The following is a 22,147-nucleotide window of genomic DNA, read 5'->3' on the forward strand; positions in this document are numbered from 1 at the left end:
AGAAAGCCTTTGCTTCAACACATACATACGCTGCTTGTTATAAAGCCTCTAGGTTTCTTCATGCAATTCATTTCTGTATAAATAAAACAGGCACCAAACTTCAATAATTTACAGACTATAGTGGCTATTTGTTTACAGTAGTGGCTTTAATTCTGTCCATTTTAAGAGCTGACATGCTCAGTTTAAAACTGCAGCACAGGACTCTAACAAAATCCCATGTTACAGAAGCAGCCCTCTTTAGTTTAGTACAGCACTTTAAAATGGGAATCTCATTTTTTTCCCATAGACACTCAAGTGAGATTTGGTTTTACATTGCTACAGTCATGCTACATGTATGTTTACTCACTTTTGGAGCAATATTTGATATTTCCTTATCCAGTGAAATGTGGTACTACCAACCAGTGACTTTGCAGACCCTTGGCAATACCTATGTTTATACATATGAAAAGGAAGGTGTGAAAAGAGACTCAAACTTGAACACAAGGTCATACAGAGTTAGAAGTATAAGGGCAAACAAATGCTGGTTATTTCTAATCAGTCACAGCTTTAAAACACTGAAAATGCAAGTCTTGTTACTAACATACTCATCCCAAAATGATCTACAGCCTGCTAACTAGGAATAGCTTTTGGTGCCCTATGTTTAAACAATACCATTGAGATTGTCAGTGGAGTGAATGCTAACTCTTCCAAGGGCCGAATTCAAATGCTCTGAGCATTTTTCCTTGTATATTTGGTGTTGATTCTTTCAAATCAGTTACTTTCTTTGATAAGTGGAAACCTTCTTTAGAAACTCCCAGAAATGGCATTTTTTAAATGGGTATATTTAAATTCTAGTACATGCACTGTCTTAAACTTTGATAGCCTCTTTTCATTTTGATTTTTATGTCTCAGCTTAGCCTGCTAATGTATATTTTATGTTAGTTTTTCCCTGTCTTGTTATATGTAAATGTTTTACTTATTTATTTTCTGCCTAGATAATTTTATGTAAAATCCCAAGTTAATAAACATTTGAATACAATCAAGCAATCAATCAGTCAATAAATAAATAAACTTACTGACTAACTAAAACAAGTAAATACAATAGCCCTCTCCCTTCCCTGAAGACTGAATACCCCTTTCTGCACAATTTTTTCACAAACACGAATGGGGAGAGCATTTGGCCTGAGAGAGAGATGCATACGACCCATTAATATACAAGATATTTTGCATGGCACAGTGGAGTAAGTATCGGCTACCACAACATGAAGAAGCAGACTACAGGTTCCACAAGGGCTCTTAGCACCAGAGACTAGAGGTTCCATGAGGGCTCTAGCACCACAGACTAGAGGTTCTGTGAGGGCCCTAGCACCACAGACTAGAGGTTCTGTGAGGGCTCTAGCACCAGACTAGAGGTTCCTTAAGGGTTTGTAGCACCACAAACTAGAAGTTCTTCAAAGGCTCTTAGTACTGCAGACTAGAGGGTCTGTGAGGGCTCTTATCACCAGAAGGTTTAGCCTAGGCTACAGCCTTGTACCATTAACAATGAGCTTCATTACTCAAGGATTTCTGAACCTTTTCTGTAGCTTGCATTTAATGTATGTATGCAGTAAGTGTACAGCATTCTTGTCTTTTTAAGGTGGTTTTACTTTGCACTAAACTATGAAACATGTTATACCTCTGTAATTACCTATAGTTTTAACCACAGGACAAAAGAATTTTGAATAAAAAACCTGAATATTTTACAGGACTATTGGTCATAAGAATATTAATACTGGATATGAAGAAAGTATTCAAAACACAGAAAGCAAAGCTTTATGTTTTCCTACAAATCTCCTACCTTCTTTCTTAACTAGTGAAATATAGCTGAGCCCATTTTTGGTGTGACTGACTCCCCATTTCCTCTCACAACTTTTAGAACCAGAGGTGAGGTGGAACCTTTCCCAAGTAGCTTCAAATAATCTCCTTACATATTCATGGTATTCAGTAACCCTCTTCAGATACCATCAGATATACATACGCATTTGTATTCAATTTTAAAAGCTTGTGCATTCAACATGAAATAAAAGGCATTACGAAATTTGATTATTATGTGCTGTGTTTACCTTAATGTTCATCAATGCATTCATTTTTAATACATTACTTTTTTAAAACAAGGAATTTACTTAAAAATATGGTTCTAATATATATTTTAAATTAATGTATTGTATAGTGCCAGCAGTGCCTAATGAGTTGTAGATACCTGTTTAATTTATCTACTCCAGTGTTATTTTCTCAGGTGCAAACACTGGCTGAGAGTAAGAACAACACCACACATATCCAAGCAGACTTGTTGTTTATAGGTTCATACTAGGCTATCTGCCCTAGGGCATTTATAAGCCTAGCCAGAGTGTGTGTGGCTTTCGCCACCCCTTGGGATGAGAATACTACGCCCATTTAGGGTTTAGTTTACTGTGCCTCTGTCTAGTAGTGACACAGAGATGACCCCCGGGGTAAACCTGCGATCTTCCATCAACTTGTCAAGATTTCTCTTGAAGAGAGTTAGTGAGGGGCTCTGCCTAACATGGACTGGGATTCTGTTCCAGAGTGTAGGGAGCCTCTGGGTTATGAATCTGTCCCTCCAGCATGTCCTATTTATTTCTGTGTTGAGGTTCAAATCTCTTGCTCTCGTGGCTCTGATGGATTTGGATTTTCTGAGGTGGAGCATGTCCATTAATTCCAGATTGGACATGTCCTTGTACATCAGGCATAGATCACCTCTGAGTAGGCGGTAAGCGACTGAATAGAGCTGGAGTTTCTTCAGCCGGGCAGCGCTTACTACAGTTACCATGTGCTTTGAATGCCTTGTTTCATCCTTGAGATGGATTTTGTTTTTCATCATTATCTTCCATTCCCTACCAGCTCACAAAAGGTGACATTAAATTATGATTTCTTTTACTGAACATTTTTAACAAGGTCTGTCCATTTGATCCCCAATGTATGCATGAACAAAAACGTAAGTACCACTAGAATTACTAAACAAAAGCAATCAGGTCCATATACAACATGCTTAATGCATAGATTGCATAATCCAAGCAAGTACATCAACAAAACATTCTTAGAAGTGATTAGTTAATATGCACAAATAATATAAATAGCATGCCTAATAAATGAGCTGCACAAAGTATTCATATTAGGACAACACACAAGTGTTACAATATGGATTAATTAATGCAAGATCCTTGTAACCAATTCATACTGCATATAAATGACTATAAAATAATACAGAAGGTATAAAAGAACTGAATCCCGTGTGTGTGTGTGTGTGTGTGTGTGTGTGATCTCATCTGCAAAAAGAAGTGAAAGAAACTGCATTTTGCACACAATCAAAAAAATATTTTTTATGTGGGAAGACAAAGCCCCTCGCAGTCCTTATGCCAGTGGCTGCTCCCCTGATGAATCACTTAATGAGGTCACTGCACTTTGGAGGGAAAGGAGACTTAGTTTCATCAATAATGTTCATAGATGAAACAGTTTTTCAGTCAAATGTCAGAAATCAGTTTTGAAGTGTTTGAAAGGTGAATTGTTGTCTGACTACCCAAATAAATTAATGCAGTACACTTAGTCTTTTCTATGGTGTAAATAAATGAAGGCAGCTCACCCTAGTAATCGGTTTGTGAATCATAACTAACCCAACATATCGACTAATGTACTGTAAATAAATGAAAGCAGCTCACTCTAGTAATCGGTTTGTGAATCATAACTAACCCAACATACCGACTAATGTAGTATAAATAAATGAAGGCAGCTCACCCTAGTAATCAGTTTGTGATTTATAACTAACCCAACATACCTGTAAATGTATTAATGTAGTATAAATAAATGAATTCAGCTCACCCTAGTAATCAGTTTGTGATTTATAACTAACCCAACATACCTACAGATGTATTAATGTAGTATAAATAAATGAAAGCAGCTCACCCTAGTAATCGGTTTGTGAATCATAACTAACCCAACATACCTAAAGATGTACTAATGTAGTATAAATAAATGAAAGCAGCTCACCCTAGTAATCAGTTTGTGAGTCATAACTAACCCAACATACCTATAAATGTATTAATGTAGTATAAATAAATGAATTCAGCTCATCCTAGTAATCAGTTTGTGAGTCATAACTAACCCAACATGCCTATAAATGTCCAATAAACAAAAAAGTGAAGCAGAAGCACCAAAACTGTAACTAGAATCCACCTTGTAGGTCCTTCAGAAAACGGAAAATACAAAATTTGTTTAAAAAAAGGTTTTAATGCACAATCCACAAACTGCATAAACACAAACGCACTTGTAGCACCAGCATTTTCATCTCTACTCATAAAGACTTCATCAGATGACCTAGAATAAAATTATACCCTTTATATAGTCCCCTCACATATATGAATAAAACAATCACATTGTATAATAAAAAATTTTTTAAAAAATCACTTCCTTTAGGAAAACAGCGTTGTATAAAACCTTAAATTACACAGAGAAATAAACACTTACTTAAAAACATACTATTACATAAATACTTTAAAATTCATTAAATACTTTCCTTATAATATAAAAATATAAAAATGTTAATAAAAACAATTTAACTTAATCAGGTGATGTAGAAAACAACATTATTGTACCTTCTAGTGGCTTTATTAGGAACTGTGTCTTAAATGAAAGTCTGTTTAAAAGCTAACTTTATTTTTTTAGTCTTGGAACAAATACCAAAATAAATCGGGGTGGATTATGGGATGAGTGAATAGAGTTCAGGGAACTTAGGGGGCAAGTAAGGCTGGAAGCATCAAGCCCCCCTGGTTTAAATTATTTTATATCTACTGTCCCATTATTAAAACTGAGATCTGCCAAACTATAATTTTCATTTAAAGGGTATAATTTTATTTAGGTCATCTGATGAAGTCTTTATGAGGAGAGATGAAAACACTGGTGCTACAAGTGCGTTTATGTGTTTATGCAGTTTGTGGATTGTGGATTAAAACCTTTTTTTAAACAAACCTCATATTTTCCATTTTTTGAAGGACCTACAAGGTGGATGCCTATAAATGTATTAATGTGGCACAACTAAATGAATGCAGCTAACCTTGGTAATCAGCTATAACAGCAGGAAATCAAGGCTTGCAGCATATCTAGTAATTAGTTCCTTCCTGCAAAGCATTCAGCTGCATTAGTATAGTCAGCTAATAACAAGCTACTACATCTCAAGTAATCAAACCAGTACAAAATATCTGGTAATCAATTGTTATGACACAAGCAATAAAAATTATATGCGATACCTACAAGTTCATGCCTACACCTATTAATAAGTACTTACAGCACAGGTGATCAAATCAAAGCAGCATACATATTAACCACTTCATACAACGCAAACAAATCAAAACAACAAATAAAATAATGTGAATAAAAAAGTGCAGGAAATTCTAGTAAATCCACTACCCAGCTGCAAAAAGGGAATATAAAACGAGTACCAAACCAAAAAAATACGAGTCGTAACACTAGTAAATTATGTAGCATGTAACCATGGGTGAGAGAAAGATAAACAGATAATGTATGTGCGTCATTCTTGTGGTATTGGTAATAATTAGATTCACACCAATAGTATTTGATAAAAATATTCTCTGTGTTTAGGCAAAAGCACAAATAATAACAAATGTTAAGTGTTATACAAATTGTGTAGCAAGAAACACTTGACGGTTTCATAAAGTCACACATTACATTTACGCAACCTAACATCAACTGGTTCCCATTAAGCTATCAAATTATATCATGTTCTTTAAACCAGTTTAATTAGCTATCATTGAAACATGGATTAAACCTCATATCACTAATAGGGAAATATTCCACCTAGTTAGACCATTCTAAGACACAATCATTCAAATAAATAAGAGAGGTGGAGTTGCCCTCATATACCTCAAGCATTTACAACTGCTACCATATCCCAAACAAATCCCACAACTTTAAAACTGCTGAAGTGCTCATCTGCCCAGTAAGCCTTAACAAATCTCTCTGCATCATTTCCATGTATGCATTATTTAGCCAAAACTGTAGCACCCTAGAAGACATTCTCTCATGGTTCACTACTACTATCACTCACAGAAAGCACTACTCTTACTGATCCTAATATTAACTGGTCCCCATTAAAAAGTATCTCAACTTCTTTAAACCTATTTAATTTCCCCTGACTTATTTCATCTCCAAGTAAACCTATTTAATTTCCCCTGACTTATTTCATCTCCAAGTAAACCTATTTAATTTCCCCTGACTTATTTAATCTCCAAGTAGGTACAAGAAGTCACATAATTCTGAGTCAATCTTAGAATAGATATTAAGCACCAACCTTGAAAAAATATATCAGGTGGGTACCATGGCTAATTCATAGAGTGAACATCACCAAACATATGCCATAATCCAGTTTAATCAAAAAGCCCACCCCACCTTTATATGATCTAGTTTGCAAAATAAACAATTTCGGCACCTTAAAATTTCTAATCAGCACTTAGTGTAACTGGAGACCCTTATTTAATCTATTCCTAAATGAAGTTACTTCTGCCTATAATAACATCTTCATAACCATTCCCAATCTAATGGCTTCCATCAGAAGATAAATGGTAAAGTGCAATTCCATCCTCTAGTTCACTCACTCCACAAAAAAGCTTTTAAAGTCCAGAGACGGGGCACGGAAACCCTGGTAAAAAGCCAAAGTCTCAAACTAACTACGAAGCCTACAAATAACTTTGTAATCAAGCAAAGATCGATATAAAAGCTGACAAAAAACTATGCTAACCTACTTAACTCCCATTCATCCTCTCCTAAGAATATTTGGGTCCCAACTAATAACCTATTCATACCCAGAAAATCCTGTCAGCTCAACCTAGTGCCTTCAAACACAAGTTATCATTGCATCTACATTCATCTCTCACTTCATCAATGCTGCTGCATATATATATATATATATATATATATATATATATATATATATATATAAACAGCATGCAGAATTATCATCCTTTCCTCCGCAACCAGTTTTAACACTTACCATCACAAAACAGCTAAATATATTAAAGCCAACAACACCAGCTGCAGACAATTTGCCAAAAGAATATCTTAAACTGGTTATAGATATCCTTAATTATCCCATATCAGTACATAATAACAGGTCCATAAAACAGTCCTATAAAACAGTCATAGAAAAAAAAATATATAATCTTATCTCTTCACAAAGCAGGTACATCAGTTAAACTTTTCAATTACCAATAACATTGCCATCCGTCCTCTTATAGGTTCATAGGTGTGTACTAGGCTAATGGCCCTGGGGCCTTTACAAGCCTAACCATAGGATTATCCTGGCATAGTGTCACCTGACCTTAGTTCCCAGTGCCTCTGTCGAGTAGAGCCACTGGTGTTATCCCCAGGGTGAATTTTCTGTTTCCCATCCACTCATCAAGATTTCTCTTGAAGAGGGTCAGTGAGGTGCTTTGCTTGACATGTATGGGAAGTCTATTCCATAGCATGGGCAGTCTCTGGTTTATGAATCTGTCCCTCCAGCATGTTCTGTTAATTGTGGTAATGAGGTTGAGGTCTCTGGTGCGTGTGGTATGGAGGGATTGGGATTTCTTTAGATATAGCATTTCTAACAGAGCTGGGTCAGAAATGGCTTTGTAAGACAAGTAGGGATCGCCTCTAAGTAGGCGATATGAGACAGAGAATAGTTGGATTTTTTTGAGTCTGTCCATATAGGACAAGTGTTTAAGGCCTAGGATCCTCTTTGTGAGGTACTTTTGTGGCCTCTCCAGTTGTTGCAGGTGTCTAGTGAGGTACATGCCAAATGGGGCATTGTACTCGATGATTGGCCTGATGAGGGAAGAGTAGAGGGAGACAATGACCTCCTTCTTCCTGGATGCAAAACCCTTAGTAATGAGATGTGCCACATAGAAGGACTTTCTGACTACAGTGGCAATGTGGTGATAAAAGAGAGGTTGCTGTCAACCTGTGCTCCCAGATCTCTTATAACGTCTTCTGTGTTCAGTGGACTACCATCAATGTGGTAATTCATGGGAACTGGGTTTTTCCCAAAGGGGATGACGACACATTTTTTGGCATTGAGCTTAAGACCATGGTTCTGACACCAGTCATTGGTCACAGTAACGCCATTCTGTAGGATGTCAGCATCACTTGGGGAGTTAATAATAGCTCCCAACTTGCAATTGTCTGCAAACTTTGTCAGCCAGAGTCTCTTCATGTTGTCCTGGACTTCAGAGAAGTAGATACCAAACAGGAGAGGACCCAGGACCAGACCCTGTGGGACTCCGCTCATGACTAATCATCAGTCTGACTTGGAGTCAGCTACTTTCACACTGTGGGTTTTATCTTTGAGCCAGTTTACAACCCACCTAGTGATATAGGGGTTGATCCAAACCAGAAAAAGAAGAGCCAGCACAAATCCTGTTGGAAAATAAGTGCATTAAAAAATACACATAATATACACCATAATAACAGACTGCATATACATATGCAAAAAAAACAAATTGCACAGACCGGTTTCAGCTAAACAGCCTTCCTCGGTGTAACAAAAATAGTAAAGACCATTGCATTCAGAAGCAGCCCATAAAGATAGAGGTGTACAATTAGGACAGGGACCAATGAAAACACAAACTAGATAATCAAAACTGTTCATTTAAACCTGGAGGAAAAAGCCCACCCAGTTTAACAACCCACTTTTTCTTTGATGTCTAAAACTTGATGTAAACCAGCTAGATCCTTGTTTTTATGCACAATACAATCAATAATAGTAAATTTAAACGAACCAGTCTGATGATTACAAATATGCTTATATAGTGCACTAGTTTGCTTATGTATCCTAATATCACTCAAGTGTTCACTAATTCTATGCATGAAAGGCCTAGAAGTTTGTCCCACATAAAAAGCTTGACAAGAGCAACTAGCCAAGTAAATAATCCAAGTTGAGCTGCATAAACATTTCAAGTGTTTTTACTAGAAAAACAAGTGGTTTTATATATGTGTGAACAACTTGAGCAATGACCACACAGATGACAACCTACTAACTTCTGCCCAGTGATGGTCATTTGTGTCAATATTTTATCTCGTCGAGCCCTTTTATAATGGCTAAACAAAGACCCCAAGGATCTGCCCCTATGAAAAGAAAAAGCACATTTATCATCCAAGATGTCCATAAAGGGACCTCCCCCCCAAAATGTTCCAGTGTCTGGAAATAATATCCATAAAGGATTTGGTATTTTTGCCATAACTAGTAACTAGCCTAGGGGTCGATGACAAGCTTAGTGAGTTTTTCTAGGATTCCTGAGTGGGGAATAGTATCAAAAGCCTTGGCCAGATCAAGGTAGGCCATATGAACCACCTTGCCTTCATCCACAACCCTGGTGACGGACTCAAAGAAGTCAACCAAGTTGAGCAGGCATGATCTACCCTTCAAAGAACCAAACTGTGTGGGATCCAGAGTTTGGAGACTCTCTATATCTTTGTTTATTAGGTCCATGATGATGCATGCCATAGCTTTGCATATCAGACTCGTCAGGCTAATGGGGCGATAATTCCCAGGGTCTGTAGTTGCTCCTCCTTTGTGAAGAGGGATAACTGTAGCAGTGCGCCATTTGACAGGGACAAAGCCTGAGGTGAGGCTGTGATTGAACAGAGCATACAGGTGAGGTGCCAGTTCACTCTGTAGTACATGTAGAACACAACCAGGGATATTGTCAGGTCCCATAGAAGCTGTATTCTTCACCTTGGACAGTGCTGTTTTAACCTGTGCAGCAGTAATACTGGGTGCCTGGCAATCTACTGATATTGTGATTGGTCCTTTGGGGGGAAGAGGGGGTAAAGTTGGCAGTGAATCTGTCAGCCAGTATACTGGCAATATCTGTTGGCTCAGTATAGGAGGTACCATTGTGCAGTAGCTCAGAGAAAATCTGGGTATTGCAGTGGGGATTCTTTACATAACTATAGAAGGCCTTGTGGTTGTCTTTACTATCTGCTACAATTCTGTTTTCATACCTAGCTTTAGAGGATTTGATGAGGGATCTCTACTTTTTGTTTTTCCACTCTTGGGACTTCACCTTATTCCGCATCAGTTTCCTCCTTCTGTTGTAGAGTTTGTTTATGGCAGGGGACCACCAAATTGGCTTCCTTTTTTTGGAGGAGAGTACCTTGGTTCTATTGGGTATGGCAAAATCCATGCATTTGTGTACATGTTCACACAGTACACTGGTGTATGATTCTGCAGTCACACAACTATTCTCTCTTTGTATGGGTGCTGGGAAGTTAGCCACCTCTGCTTTTAGGATCCCAAAGTTAGCTTTGGAGAAGTTTTTCATGATAGTTACCTTTGCCGGGGGGGAGGGGGGAGTGATGTGGATTTCCAAGGTGATTAGTTTGTGGTCGGATCTAACCAGGGAGGAGCTGACTATTGGTGTAGCGCAACGGTCGCCCATGTTAGTAATGACCAGGTCAAGGATATTGCCACCTCTAATGGGGGTAAGAACAAGCTGCTCCAGGGCATTGGAATTAATGAACTCCAGGAAACGTTGGGAAAATGTATTGGTACATGAGTAGTTTACCCAGTTAATGGAGGGGTAGTTGAAGTCACCTAGCAAGAGAGTGTTAGGTTAGACCTTAATATTCTCCAGGATGCTTAGAAACGTGGAGTGCGAGTCTTTGGACATGGTTGGGGACCTATGGCAGGCTATGACCTGAATCTCTGTCTTACCCAATGTTAGCTGCATCTGAAGTATCTCTGATGCATTATGTTGGGCTACCAGTCTGGAGATGTGCGCATCCTTTATGAATATGGAGACACCACCACCTTTGGAGCTTCAGTCTAAGTTCTGGGGCCGAAAGGTGTGGAATGAGTTATAGCCTGGTAGTGCAGGGTGTTTTCTGCTGCCTTGAACCAGGTCTCTGTTACAGCACAAATGTCGATGTTCTCCATTTTAAGGAGTACCTCGAGCGAGTGCATTTTGAGATTTAAACTTCTTGTGTTGAGCAACATGACCCTCAGATTTCATTTGTTTGTAGCTGCTACGGTGGTAATTTGGTCTTTGAAACACTGACTAAAAAGGCATTATAGGAGTGGCAAGAGCCTTGGTCAGTATCCAGAAGCCCAGGGGTGACAGATGTAGGCTATCTCTGGCAAAGTATTGAGGTCTGTCAATCATGTCCTCCCAGGCAGACAGATACTGGATCCCCTTAGAATGACACCAGAAACTTAGCCAATTGTTGAAATTAATCTAACATATTTTCACAATGACTTAATTTCCTCCTGCACAACATTCTACTTTTCCCCACTCAGCATGGATTCTGCCTAATCATAGTACTGATTCTACTCTGCTGGACATTTTAAACATGCTAGTGTCAACTGAAATGAAGGCAATTTTGTTTTAGCAACATTTCTCAAACTTTCAGAACCTTTTGATACTGTTTCTCACCAAAAAGTGCCCCACATACTTGCAAAAATGAACTTGTCTACAATTACCTTCCCAATATGTCCCAATGTGCCAAGCTGTATGAGTCCTTCTCCTCATACCTCCCAATAAAGACCAGTGTCCCCCAATGTTCCATTCTTGCATGATTGCTATTCAATATTTTTATCAATAATTGACATAACTCATCAGGTTAGTCCACTGTTACTCAGTATGCGGATGATTCTACTATCATCGGCTGTGCCCCTGACTTAAACGAACCTTACTCACTCTCCTCCACTGAATAATGGGTAGAGCAACAACAGCTCATACTCAAAACTAGTAAGACCAACCTCATTCTCTTTACCCCAAGACAAGTTAATACCAGTGACTTCAAAATATCCTCTGCTCAGAAACTCAGTTAAGATTTCATTCTCAGCACTACATTTCTCAGAGTGTCCACTGATTCACACTTGAAATTCAGCTTCCATATACAAAATGCCATAAACAAAAAAACATCAAAAACTAGTTGCCTACACATAACTAAACCATTTCAAATTTGAACAAGAAACTTTTCTATTCATTTGTACTGCACTAAAGTTGGGCATCCGGCTGGCAGCTCGGCGCCATAAAAGAAAATCTACTGCCACTCATTAGCGGACCGGAGTTCTGCTGTGGCGACCCCTAACCAGGAAAAAGCCGAAAAGACAAACAACTTGTCTGATAAACTATTATTTCTATGAATGTAGAGCTTTCGTCCCTGTGCCTCTGCAGAGAAGTGAACTTGCATGGCCCAGTAAGCATTTCCTGGTAAATAAAAGCAAAACAGATAAAATAAATAATAAATAAATAAAAACATGTTCTGCATCCTAACTGCTGGGGACATTTGCATATCAGATAGAAGATCAGATGTTGATTTAAATGAAAATATAACATTTTAAATCTGTGTTCAAAATATGTACTTTGTGTGAGTGAGGGAGCACAATGCTCCTACACTCCTCACGTAGTGGTCAGTATTTTGCACTCTGTTGTCATGCACCTCAGACTGGAGAAGATTCTCAAATACACCCCCACTACCACTACCAAGACCTCCATAGATTAAAATATACATTGCTAAATGGTGTGACCAAGCAAATTCTTTCTCCTGTATCTTTATTAATATAATACTATTAATATAATAACTTTACAACTCTTTATCCAAATAACAATCCAAAATGTAAGATACACGCCAAGTAATACAAATAGACTACTAATATCTTAGGTATGTGTCTTCAATATAGAAAGGAAGGTGAATCCATGGAGAAGGAGCAGGCGCTGAAGATATTAAACCAAAAATTATCAACAAGGAGCAAAGTGTGATAACAGTAGTAAAAGCTAAGGGAAGGATGGAATACTTAGACTGAAGAGTGGAATCTACAGATGATGAAGTCAAAATTCCACTGTAACACAATTGTTAAGACAGCACCCAATACAGTGCCCAGTCTGGGAGGCCATCAAGGGGAAAAGAAACTAAACTGTTGGAGAAAATGAAGAGAAGGGCTATACAGATAATAGGATGAACAGTTCCACTATCATATGTAGAGAGGTTACAGAAAATGGGATGTTGTTTTTGGAGAACAGGAAAGGAGAGAAAACAGCAATGACAAATAAGACAGCAAGTGGAAGGCTGTGAGGAATAGAGCTTCAGGGATAAGAGAATTTGGCTTGCAAGGAGATGGGAAAACTTTCTACCAATCTCTCACCTGCCATATTACTCAAGGTACTTGAGAAAGTGGAAGGAAATCATATAGTTAACCAGGGAGGAAAAATACGCACTCATAAAAAGGAAAGACAGAAAATCTGTGTTGGCCACAGGTATTCTAGTCTTGTTTCTTTTGCAAAGGCTGATACAATGTGAAATAAACACTGGGCAAATAATGAAAGAAACTTCTTCAATGCAATAGCAACTGAAAGTTGCAAGTTCCAAAATTATGATGGTTTCCTGTCAGTAGATCAGACATAATCTACCAACAGGCTAAACTGCAATGTCTGAATATCAGAAGACATAAGTGTAAGTAGAATGTCCGAAAAACAGGTTCGATCAAATGTTTCAGCAGGATATGGCTAATGAAGGTGATAGATGTGTGTGCACATGCGAGTTTATACAGGTAAAGATTAGAGTAAAGGCTAGGGAAGAGGATAAATGTTGTATTATTGGTGTTTACGTTTGCAGTGTGAGCGAATGTCTTGTTTCATGGTATTATTAGGGAAAGCATGTTTTGTAGCATTATCTGCAGGGTTAAGGTTAACCCCATATCACCTTCATCATGTCTGCCAACCTTAACCTTACCCTATCCAAACCCTTTACATTATGTTACAAACTCCCTTTCCCTAACAATACTACTTTACATACAATTTATATTTAGACATTGGTGTTTTTTCCATCATGATCTCTTATGTTTGTTCTCTTGTGGTCAAGATTTTGCATTTGCTAAGAAATGTATTGGTTCACTGTCAGACATTTAGCTCAGGCACCGAATTTTCACTGTTAAATTCACCTTCTTAGAAGGGCTAAAAGATGGCAGCTCAGCCTAGAGATTAATCAGTTATAAATAAAAATAATACATGTACAAGCATTTGAGGGTTCATTTACAGATTTTCTGTCTGAATACCTCACATACACTTCTAATCAAAGCACTCAGTGTCTCAAAATCCACATCTGAAAACCGACCAGTGTGCCAAATGTGTCTTGCCCAGTTACCAAAAACCCAAAATCTATAGCTCTATTGTAATGAACAAACTCTGCTTAAAGAATAGCACTGTCTCACTGCATAGCACACCTAAGATGAAAGCTTGATAAATGTCTCTAGAAATACAATAACATAGTTATATTTATTTATTTATGTATGTATGTAACATTTGTTTACCAGGGATGTCAAATTAGGCCAGTGCCCCTTTTAGCTGAGAACCAGGAAGAAAAGCTCCATTACAAAAGCACATTAAAAACAATACAAGAAATTGATAACAATCAATAATGCATAACTTTGGTAAACACAGGTAGTAAATAGTTTATACATAAACAATAAAAACTGAGAGAGTAATATAAAGTGTAAAAAAGAACGTTAACAAATAAACTAGCATGAAATAGCTTGTGCCATCATAGAGAAATGACTGATCAGTAGATCAATATCATGGTTTTGGTGGTAAACATTTATGAGATACATGTATGGTATATGAACAAGAATATGGCTGACTGTTGCTATGCTAGTGTTACTTGTTCTAAACACTGACAGTTGAGGGAATACCGAGGTGAAGTACAAGGAGAGAATATGATGACACTGTAGGAAGGTTGAGACAGATAAAAATAAAAACAGTAGTGAGCTTGAGATAGGTAGAGAGAAATTGGAATTCCATGAGGGAAGTGATAGTTTGCAAGTTACAATTTAGTAAAAGAAGAGATATTTTGGTTGTAACAACAAGGAAGGACAGAATGCTCAGCCTGGATTAGTGCAGGAGTAAAACCAGTTTTTGGTTAGGTGTTCCTTAAGCATAGTTTAAATTTGGATGTATTGCTAGAATTTAGTATTGCCTGAGGCATGGAATTTTAGGACTTTGATACATGGTGGGAGAATAGGGTTACCATAACAATTATTAGATTTAGTTACTATGAGTCGTACTTTGTTGGATGACCTTAGTGGGCTGCCATTTAAGTAGGGCTGCACTAAGCTATTGAGTGCTGGACAGTTGTACAGATGGTGGAAGATGGAATGAAAGAAAGTTAGTTGATTGAGGGATTGGAGATTGGGTAGCTCAATCCAATTTAGTTTACAAAGTGCTGTGTAGTGATGTGACCTGTAAGGGAGGTTAGTAGTGAATCTTGTGATTTTGTTATAGCAGGAGTCCAGTTTGTTTAAATCTGATTTTCTAATGTTAGTGAATATTGGTGAGGCATATAGAAGGGTAGAAAGTAGATGAGTCCTAGCTATGGAATGTCTAGTATCCTTGGTTAGGTATGGCTTGACACTGTATAGTCAGCCTAGCTTAATGTGGACCTTTTTGATAGTTTGAGCGAGGTGTTTGTCAAATTTATATTTTTTTTGTTGATTGCGACTCCTAGTAGTTTGGTTTGCTGGACAAGTTCAATTTTAGTTTTACTGGCAGAGTAGATAGTGAAGGGGGAACAGTTATCAGGAACGTTGCTATTAGAGAAGAGCATAAGCTTTGTTTTATTCGGACTGAGTATGAGTTGAGAGTCTGAGAGGTATTTTTCAATGTCCTGGAAAGATTGTTGGGTTGTTTGTAGGTGTTCTGGTAGGGAGGGAGCTGAACATATGAGGGAGGAGTCAACTGTGTATTGAATGATGGTTGCATGCTGGGTGGCTGTGCTGAACCTGTTGGTGAATATGGTGAAGAGCAATGGACAAAGAAATGAGCCTTGAGGTACACCTACTGAGATGGGTAACAGGGTGGAGGGTTCATTGTGCCACTTAACTGCCTACTGTCCGTTAAGTACCTGAGAAACCAGAAGAGGGCTTTAGGGTTTAAGGAAGCGAGCTCATTTAGTAGCTTTTGGTGACATACAGTATCACAGGCTTGGCCATATCAGATAGACAAGATGAGCTGGTTGTCATTTCTAAGTTGGTTGACTGAGTTTGTAATACTAACAAGGGCAGTGGTTGTACTGGGTTTAGGTCTGAAGTCATGCTGAGATGCAGATAGGAGATTATTACTTAGTAGATACTTAAAGAGATGTCTGTGTATGCATTTTTCAAGAATCTTGGTTATGGGGGGGGGGGGGGCAATTGGCCTTAGCTTAAGAACTCAGTAGAGTTCCTGACCCAGAGACTCCCCAGACTCCGGAATAGACTGCCCATACATGTCAAGCAGAACACCTCTTTGGCCCTCTTCAAAAGGAACCTTGATGATTGGATGGGAGAAAGGAAATTCACCCCAGGGATCACGTCAGTCGCCCTGCTAGACAGGGGTTCAGGGAAGTAAATAGTGTGGGAAGAAATAGCCAGAGAATTGTTATGGCTAGGCTTGTATGGGCCCTAGGGCCGATAGTCTAGTACCAACCTATGAACCTGCAGGAGTCGCCTTTGTGAAGAGGGATGATATAAGACTTTCCACAGTTTGGGGATGTATATAGGGTAGGATACAACATCTCTATATTTGTCAAAATAATAAAGTGCAACACTGTCAAAATAATGAAGTACAACAAGGCAATAAGGTTTGATGTGATTTATTCCTTTTTTTTTGGGGGGGGGTGCATTTCAACGTTTGGCAGAATATGGTACTTCCTATGATTTCACTGTCTAGCAGATATAAATGAGTGCAAACTGTCCAGTTCTGTGTTACAATAATCTAATATGCTCCTGGATCACAGTGCTGTATGAAGTCTTATTACAGAAATTAGAAATGGAGTCTAATGTGTACAATTCAAATCAGTACTTGTAAAACAATCCATTTCCTTCAATAATGGCTGAATTTGTTGTTTTTATAAACCTACTTGCTATGCAGTTCATGTCCAATATATCAATGTTAAAAATAATACAAAATATCAAAGGAAAAGGCAATTAATAAAATACAAAAACAATTTTTTTAGAAAGAAACATATATGCAAAATTAAAACAGATTCTGGAGACAAAACAGCCAATTAAACAATATGACAGTATTATAAACAGTAAATATGAGAAGAAATACAATATGCAGTAAATACGTATTGTGCCCTAAAATGCCAAATTCTGTGACAACCCTGCATTTTTCCAAAACTCACACAGTCCAGATTCATGATTTGTTGCTATTTTGTCCTAAAAAATGGAAATCATCATCCCTAGCAATATAGTCTGATTGCGAATTGACTACGGTATATAAAAAGGAAACCTTGTTATTTGTGGCAAACCTCCAAGATATTGTACACCATTTGGTGAAGGAATATATTAAGTTATTTGTTACTATGCTATGTAATACTTTGGGTTTTGGATAGTGATGGAATAGTTTAATGTACCATTTTAACTTATTTTGCTTTTGTAGGTCTTGGGTTTTGAGATCAGCTCACTGACATAGTTGGCAACCATACTAACAATGCTTTATTACTTCCATTTTCACTTAATCACTTTTACACACAATGCTAAAAGTCCCAGGATATCCAGCCTACTATGCTACTCACTGTTTCACTCCCTCTCTTGCCATCAGCATTAAATGTTTGTGTGTGTGTGTGTGTGTGTGTGTGTGTGTGTGTGTGTGTGTGTGTGTGTGTGTGTGTGTGCGTGTGTTTGTGTTCTTTTTTTCAATAGGAAACTGACTTCTTGACCTATGCAATTTACATGTATAGTCTGATTTATTGTGAACCTCCACTCTTTGGGTATCTGCTTTTGTTTTGTACATGACAAATGTAGAAATCCCTTTTTTCTTCGTTTTTATTCTCAGTATGTCTGCCGATGAGTTTCTTCAGGTACATTTTACATCTTTGCTGCCACAGAACTTCTGTGCATGCATCTTTCTTTATACACCCTTTCACTTTTCCCTACAACATACACAGTGATCCTGCTTTCCTTCATTTTCCACAGGAGAAAACATTCTCCAACTACATCTCATTGGCTTCCTGACCACAAAGAACCATTAGAGGGTCTCCAACATGCACACCCTTCCCTATCCCTAGGTGTATCTAATGACAACCTCTGATCTTTTCTCACGTCTTCTGCAACTGCCAGCTGCTTGCTCTCTTTATCAACCCTGCCTTGTGCTAACTTTATACTTTACGTATTTTAGGTAGACTTTCAGATTCTGTTTCTAATGGACTCTGCCTACCATGAAAATGATTCACCCAAAATAAGACACTACAATACATACCAGTACACATTCACATGGTAAACCAAGAGTTCATAGACCGTTGTAAAAATTATAGTGTGCTGCTCTAAAGGCATGCAGACTTACCGACACAATCACACACTGGATAGTCTCCTGTAGCCTTTTTTGCTGGGTATTCCAATAATTTTTTTGTCTGGGCATCCAGATACTGCATGGGAGACTCTATGAATCCACTAAGAGAAGGCGTGAATGGTGGTTCAGTTTTTACTAACTTTGCTGCTTCTGAATTTCCATCTGCATTCTGACAGAACTGAGGCTGAAAGGTAGTGGACAGCACTGTGATAGCACCAGAACTCTCAATTTTGGCCTGCTTGGGAGGCCTGGCTATAAAAGAATTTTCCTTATACCGTGGAATCTCCTCTGTTAATGTAACAGGATTAGGGACTATGGGAGACTGCTGTGCTGAAGTAACAATGTTTTTGGTATGTGTAGTTCCAGTACCTGATTGTAAATTAGTCTTCTGTTCAGAAAATAATCCCAAAGTAGCAGAATGACTTGATCTCTGAGCTGGCTGATGTCCTGAGTTACTTTTACAAGAGTACTGGGGATGTTGTTGCTGACGTTTTTTATGTGAAGTAAAGGTTGGTGGAAGTCTTGCCTCAATTTGCCTAATTAATTCCTCAAATGCATCATCCAATGAACTTGTGTCATTCTGATCAATAGTTACTTCTAAATTCACCCGTCTTTGATCAGTTTCACCCTGCTCCACAGCAAATGAGGGGTGAGAATCAACTGATAACGGCATGTAAGAAGAGACAGGCGGGCCAGGCTGGACACTTCCTTGAAAACTGCATGCTTGATTTTGATTGCATGGATTAGTTACACAAGGGGTTTGGACATTTAAAGACAAGGGATTGCTAAATTGTTGCTGTGCAATGGAAGTGCTTACAGGTTGCTGGGACTGATGACTAAGGACATTGCTAGAGGGATGGTGTTCCGTTAGTTCTGATGTTTCGGCACATTCCTTTTTTATATTGTGTGCTGTTAGTTCTGGTGTTTCTGCACACTCCTGTTTTATTCTTTCTTGTTGGTGAAAAGACTCGAGACTTATCTGCCTCAAAGGCAAGAACTGAGACTGAGGTTCCTTCTTTAGCCTTCTGCCTTTCAAGTGCTTACGGGGTGACTTATGCTGGTTGTTGGGGGTCATCGAATTCTGCAAAGATAAGTGAATTTTTTTCTTCCTTCCTCTGACTTTTTTTTCTGGTTGCACAGCTGCTAAATGCTGTGATGCATGTTCCCACCAGTTTGGCATCCCCTGCTGATCAGGTTGCACCTTGTCCTGCTCTAAAAACATGGCCCGTTTGTGTTTCAGGTGCTTTTTTAGCACTTTCTGTGCTTTATGTTTAACAGGGCCACTAGATAGTGGATGAGGGGGCACCTGCGTTGTAGCTATCCCATAACAGTCACTCCCGTTCTCAAGCTTTACTGGTGTAACACGTTGGGACTTCTTACCTTTTGTGATTTTCTTTTTCTTAGAGACCTTCCCTGTGTTAAGTGCAGACTTGCTGTAATGTTTACTAGCATCTCCTAACAGTTGTTCCAGCTGGGCCACTGGATTGCTATTCATGGAACTTTGCTGAAACATCCATGGCATACCCATGCCAATACTTTTGACTTTTTCTGTCCACTGTTTTTCAGCATCTGACATTTCTGTCGTTGGCTCAGAAGCATTAAACTGTAATGAAGAATTGTGTAATATATTATGTTCTGGAATGTACTGGGTTTCTCCTTGGTCTGGATGCCTCTGTTGTTCCCATGATTGCTGCAGTTTAACCTCTGGTCCCTGAAGCAGATTTTGACCAGGATATGGCTGACAGCTCTGGTTTTGGAAAACATGATTTATAGGCACCTCCGAAAACTGAGCTAAATTGAGGTCATAAGGTGGAACCATAAGAGCTGGATCCTTAGCACCAAGTAAATCGGGCATCGGTAAAGTGTCGCTGCTTGTTGAGATGTCCCCTGAAGGCTGTGCAGGTGTAGATGACAATTGTGTAAGGGCTTCAATTACAAGTGCCGTCTGAGGGCTAACATTCCTCTCCTCAGATAGAGGCAGTGCATTCTGGGGTACTAAAAGGGCAGTTGAGGAGCAGGTTTCCTCCGCAGCAGGCACCTGGTTTGGAAGAGCACCATTTACTACAGGTTTGGCATTGTTCATGCTAAGCTGATTGGAAGTCCTGATCTGTTCCTTACTGCTGGCCTTCTGAATTTTCTTTTCAAGCCATTCAAGATAATCAGGACACTCTGGGCCTTCACAATTGCAGTAAGGCGGTTTCTTGCCATGTCTTGCAAGAGCCAGTTCAGCCGTCAGTGTTTGCAAATCTTCAGTGCATACAGAATCATCCATTGGAGCCACTGTTGCTCCAGCCATGGTGTTTCTTTTCATTTCAGCATAAAATTGCTCAAAAAGCAGTGGCATCTGCAGTGACTGAGACCTAAGTGCTTGCATGTTGAATGAAGACATAGCCTCGGCCACTGCAGAGAAAGCGGCCAAGTTTCTGGCATCTTCCAAGTTGACATTGCTTGTAGCAACCGTTTGTTTTGGTGCCAGAGTATTTTCCCAGCTAATGATTTCAGAAGGCTGCTGCACAACAGACTGACTTCCCATCCATGCACTTATCTCCATTGGTGTTCCCACTCCTTTCTGCTCGCGCACTCCATTTATCAGGCCTGTTGTGCGCTCTGATTTCATCCCTCTTTCTTCAACATGGCTGGGCAGCCCTTCCTCCATTTGGTCTGATATGGGGCCATCAACTGAAGTTGCTTCTGAACCTGTCTGTGAATGAGAAGAAACCAAAAAGAAAACAGTCATTTATCAAAGAATGCATCACTTTTCTTAAGATTTCTAACTATGTCAAATCTAGAATGTATTTCTAATGCTGAATGAAAACACAGTATGAAAAAATTACTCATTCACAGATATGAAGGAACTATACAGACAAGAAATATGTGATAAATAAATTCTGAAAATTAAAAGAAAAGAACATAAACAATTAGCAACTACTTCTTTTCTGTTTCAATTACAGTGCTAATATTTGTTACTGTGCGGATACATTTGTTGTTTACTTGCTATGTCTCCCAAACACACACACACACACACGTGTGTGTGTGTGTGTGAGTGTATGTGTGTGTGTGTGTATGTGAGTGCGTGTGAGTGCATGTGTGTGTGTGTGTGTGTGTGTGCGCGCGCGTGTGTGTGTGTGTGTGTGTGTGTGTGTGTGTGTGTGTGTGTGTGAGTGAGTGCATGTGTGTGTGTGAGTGCATGTGTGCGTATGTGTGTGTGCGTGTGTGTGAGTGCATGTGTGTGTGTGTGGGTATGCACTATCACACACACCCGCATATACACATATGAATAGCTGAAATAAAGCACTTGAGTCAGTGGGTTACTTCATACTGAAAGCAATGCATGTGATGAGACACAAAAGTACAGTTCCATGTATTGAAAAACAGCAGTGCCACATCACTCCATTTAATTTAAGTATACTGAATAGAACAATTTTGCACTTAGTCTGCCCCTCTTATTAAAACTGCATAGTGACCACTTGGCACAAGTATTAAAAATGCAGAGAAAAGGCAGCCCATAATTGCAGAGGGTCTAAGGTACCTTCATGTTGCCCTAGCTTCATTTATTAGCGTTTTTATTAAAAACACACAGGTGGAGTTAAGGGAGAATCAAGATCTGATCAGTTTCCTTACACAAGCAATCAACAAGGCAAATGCCACTCAATTAAGTGATTTCTGACCTGACACTGACAGTGTCATTACTCTGAATACAAAGGCTAAAAGTACTGCTCTCATGCTTTGTTCTGTTCCTGGTAAGTGCAATCTCTCTTTCACTGGCAGAAGAAGCTTGTTTTTAGACTTCAATA

General features: G+C 38.7%; 1 protein-coding gene across 1 annotated transcript in view; it reads right to left on the bottom strand.

Annotated features, from left to right (window-relative positions):
• TET3 (tet methylcytosine dioxygenase 3) overlaps positions 1–22,147 on the bottom strand; it is a 437,758-nt gene that overhangs the window by 210,561 nt on the left and 205,050 nt on the right. Inside the window, exon 4 of the mRNA XM_044082118.1 lies at positions 18,348–21,054. Within this exon, the coding sequence (XP_043938053.1) occupies positions 18,348–21,054 (2,707 nt within the window). The remainder of the gene's footprint in view (positions 1–18,347; positions 21,055–22,147) is intronic.

Source organism: Protopterus annectens, chromosome 9.part0 (assembly GCF_019279795.1).
Source record: "Protopterus annectens isolate FY-2018-M chromosome 9.part0, PAN1.0, whole genome shotgun sequence".
Taxonomy (NCBI): Eukaryota; Metazoa; Chordata; order Ceratodontiformes; family Protopteridae; genus Protopterus; species Protopterus annectens.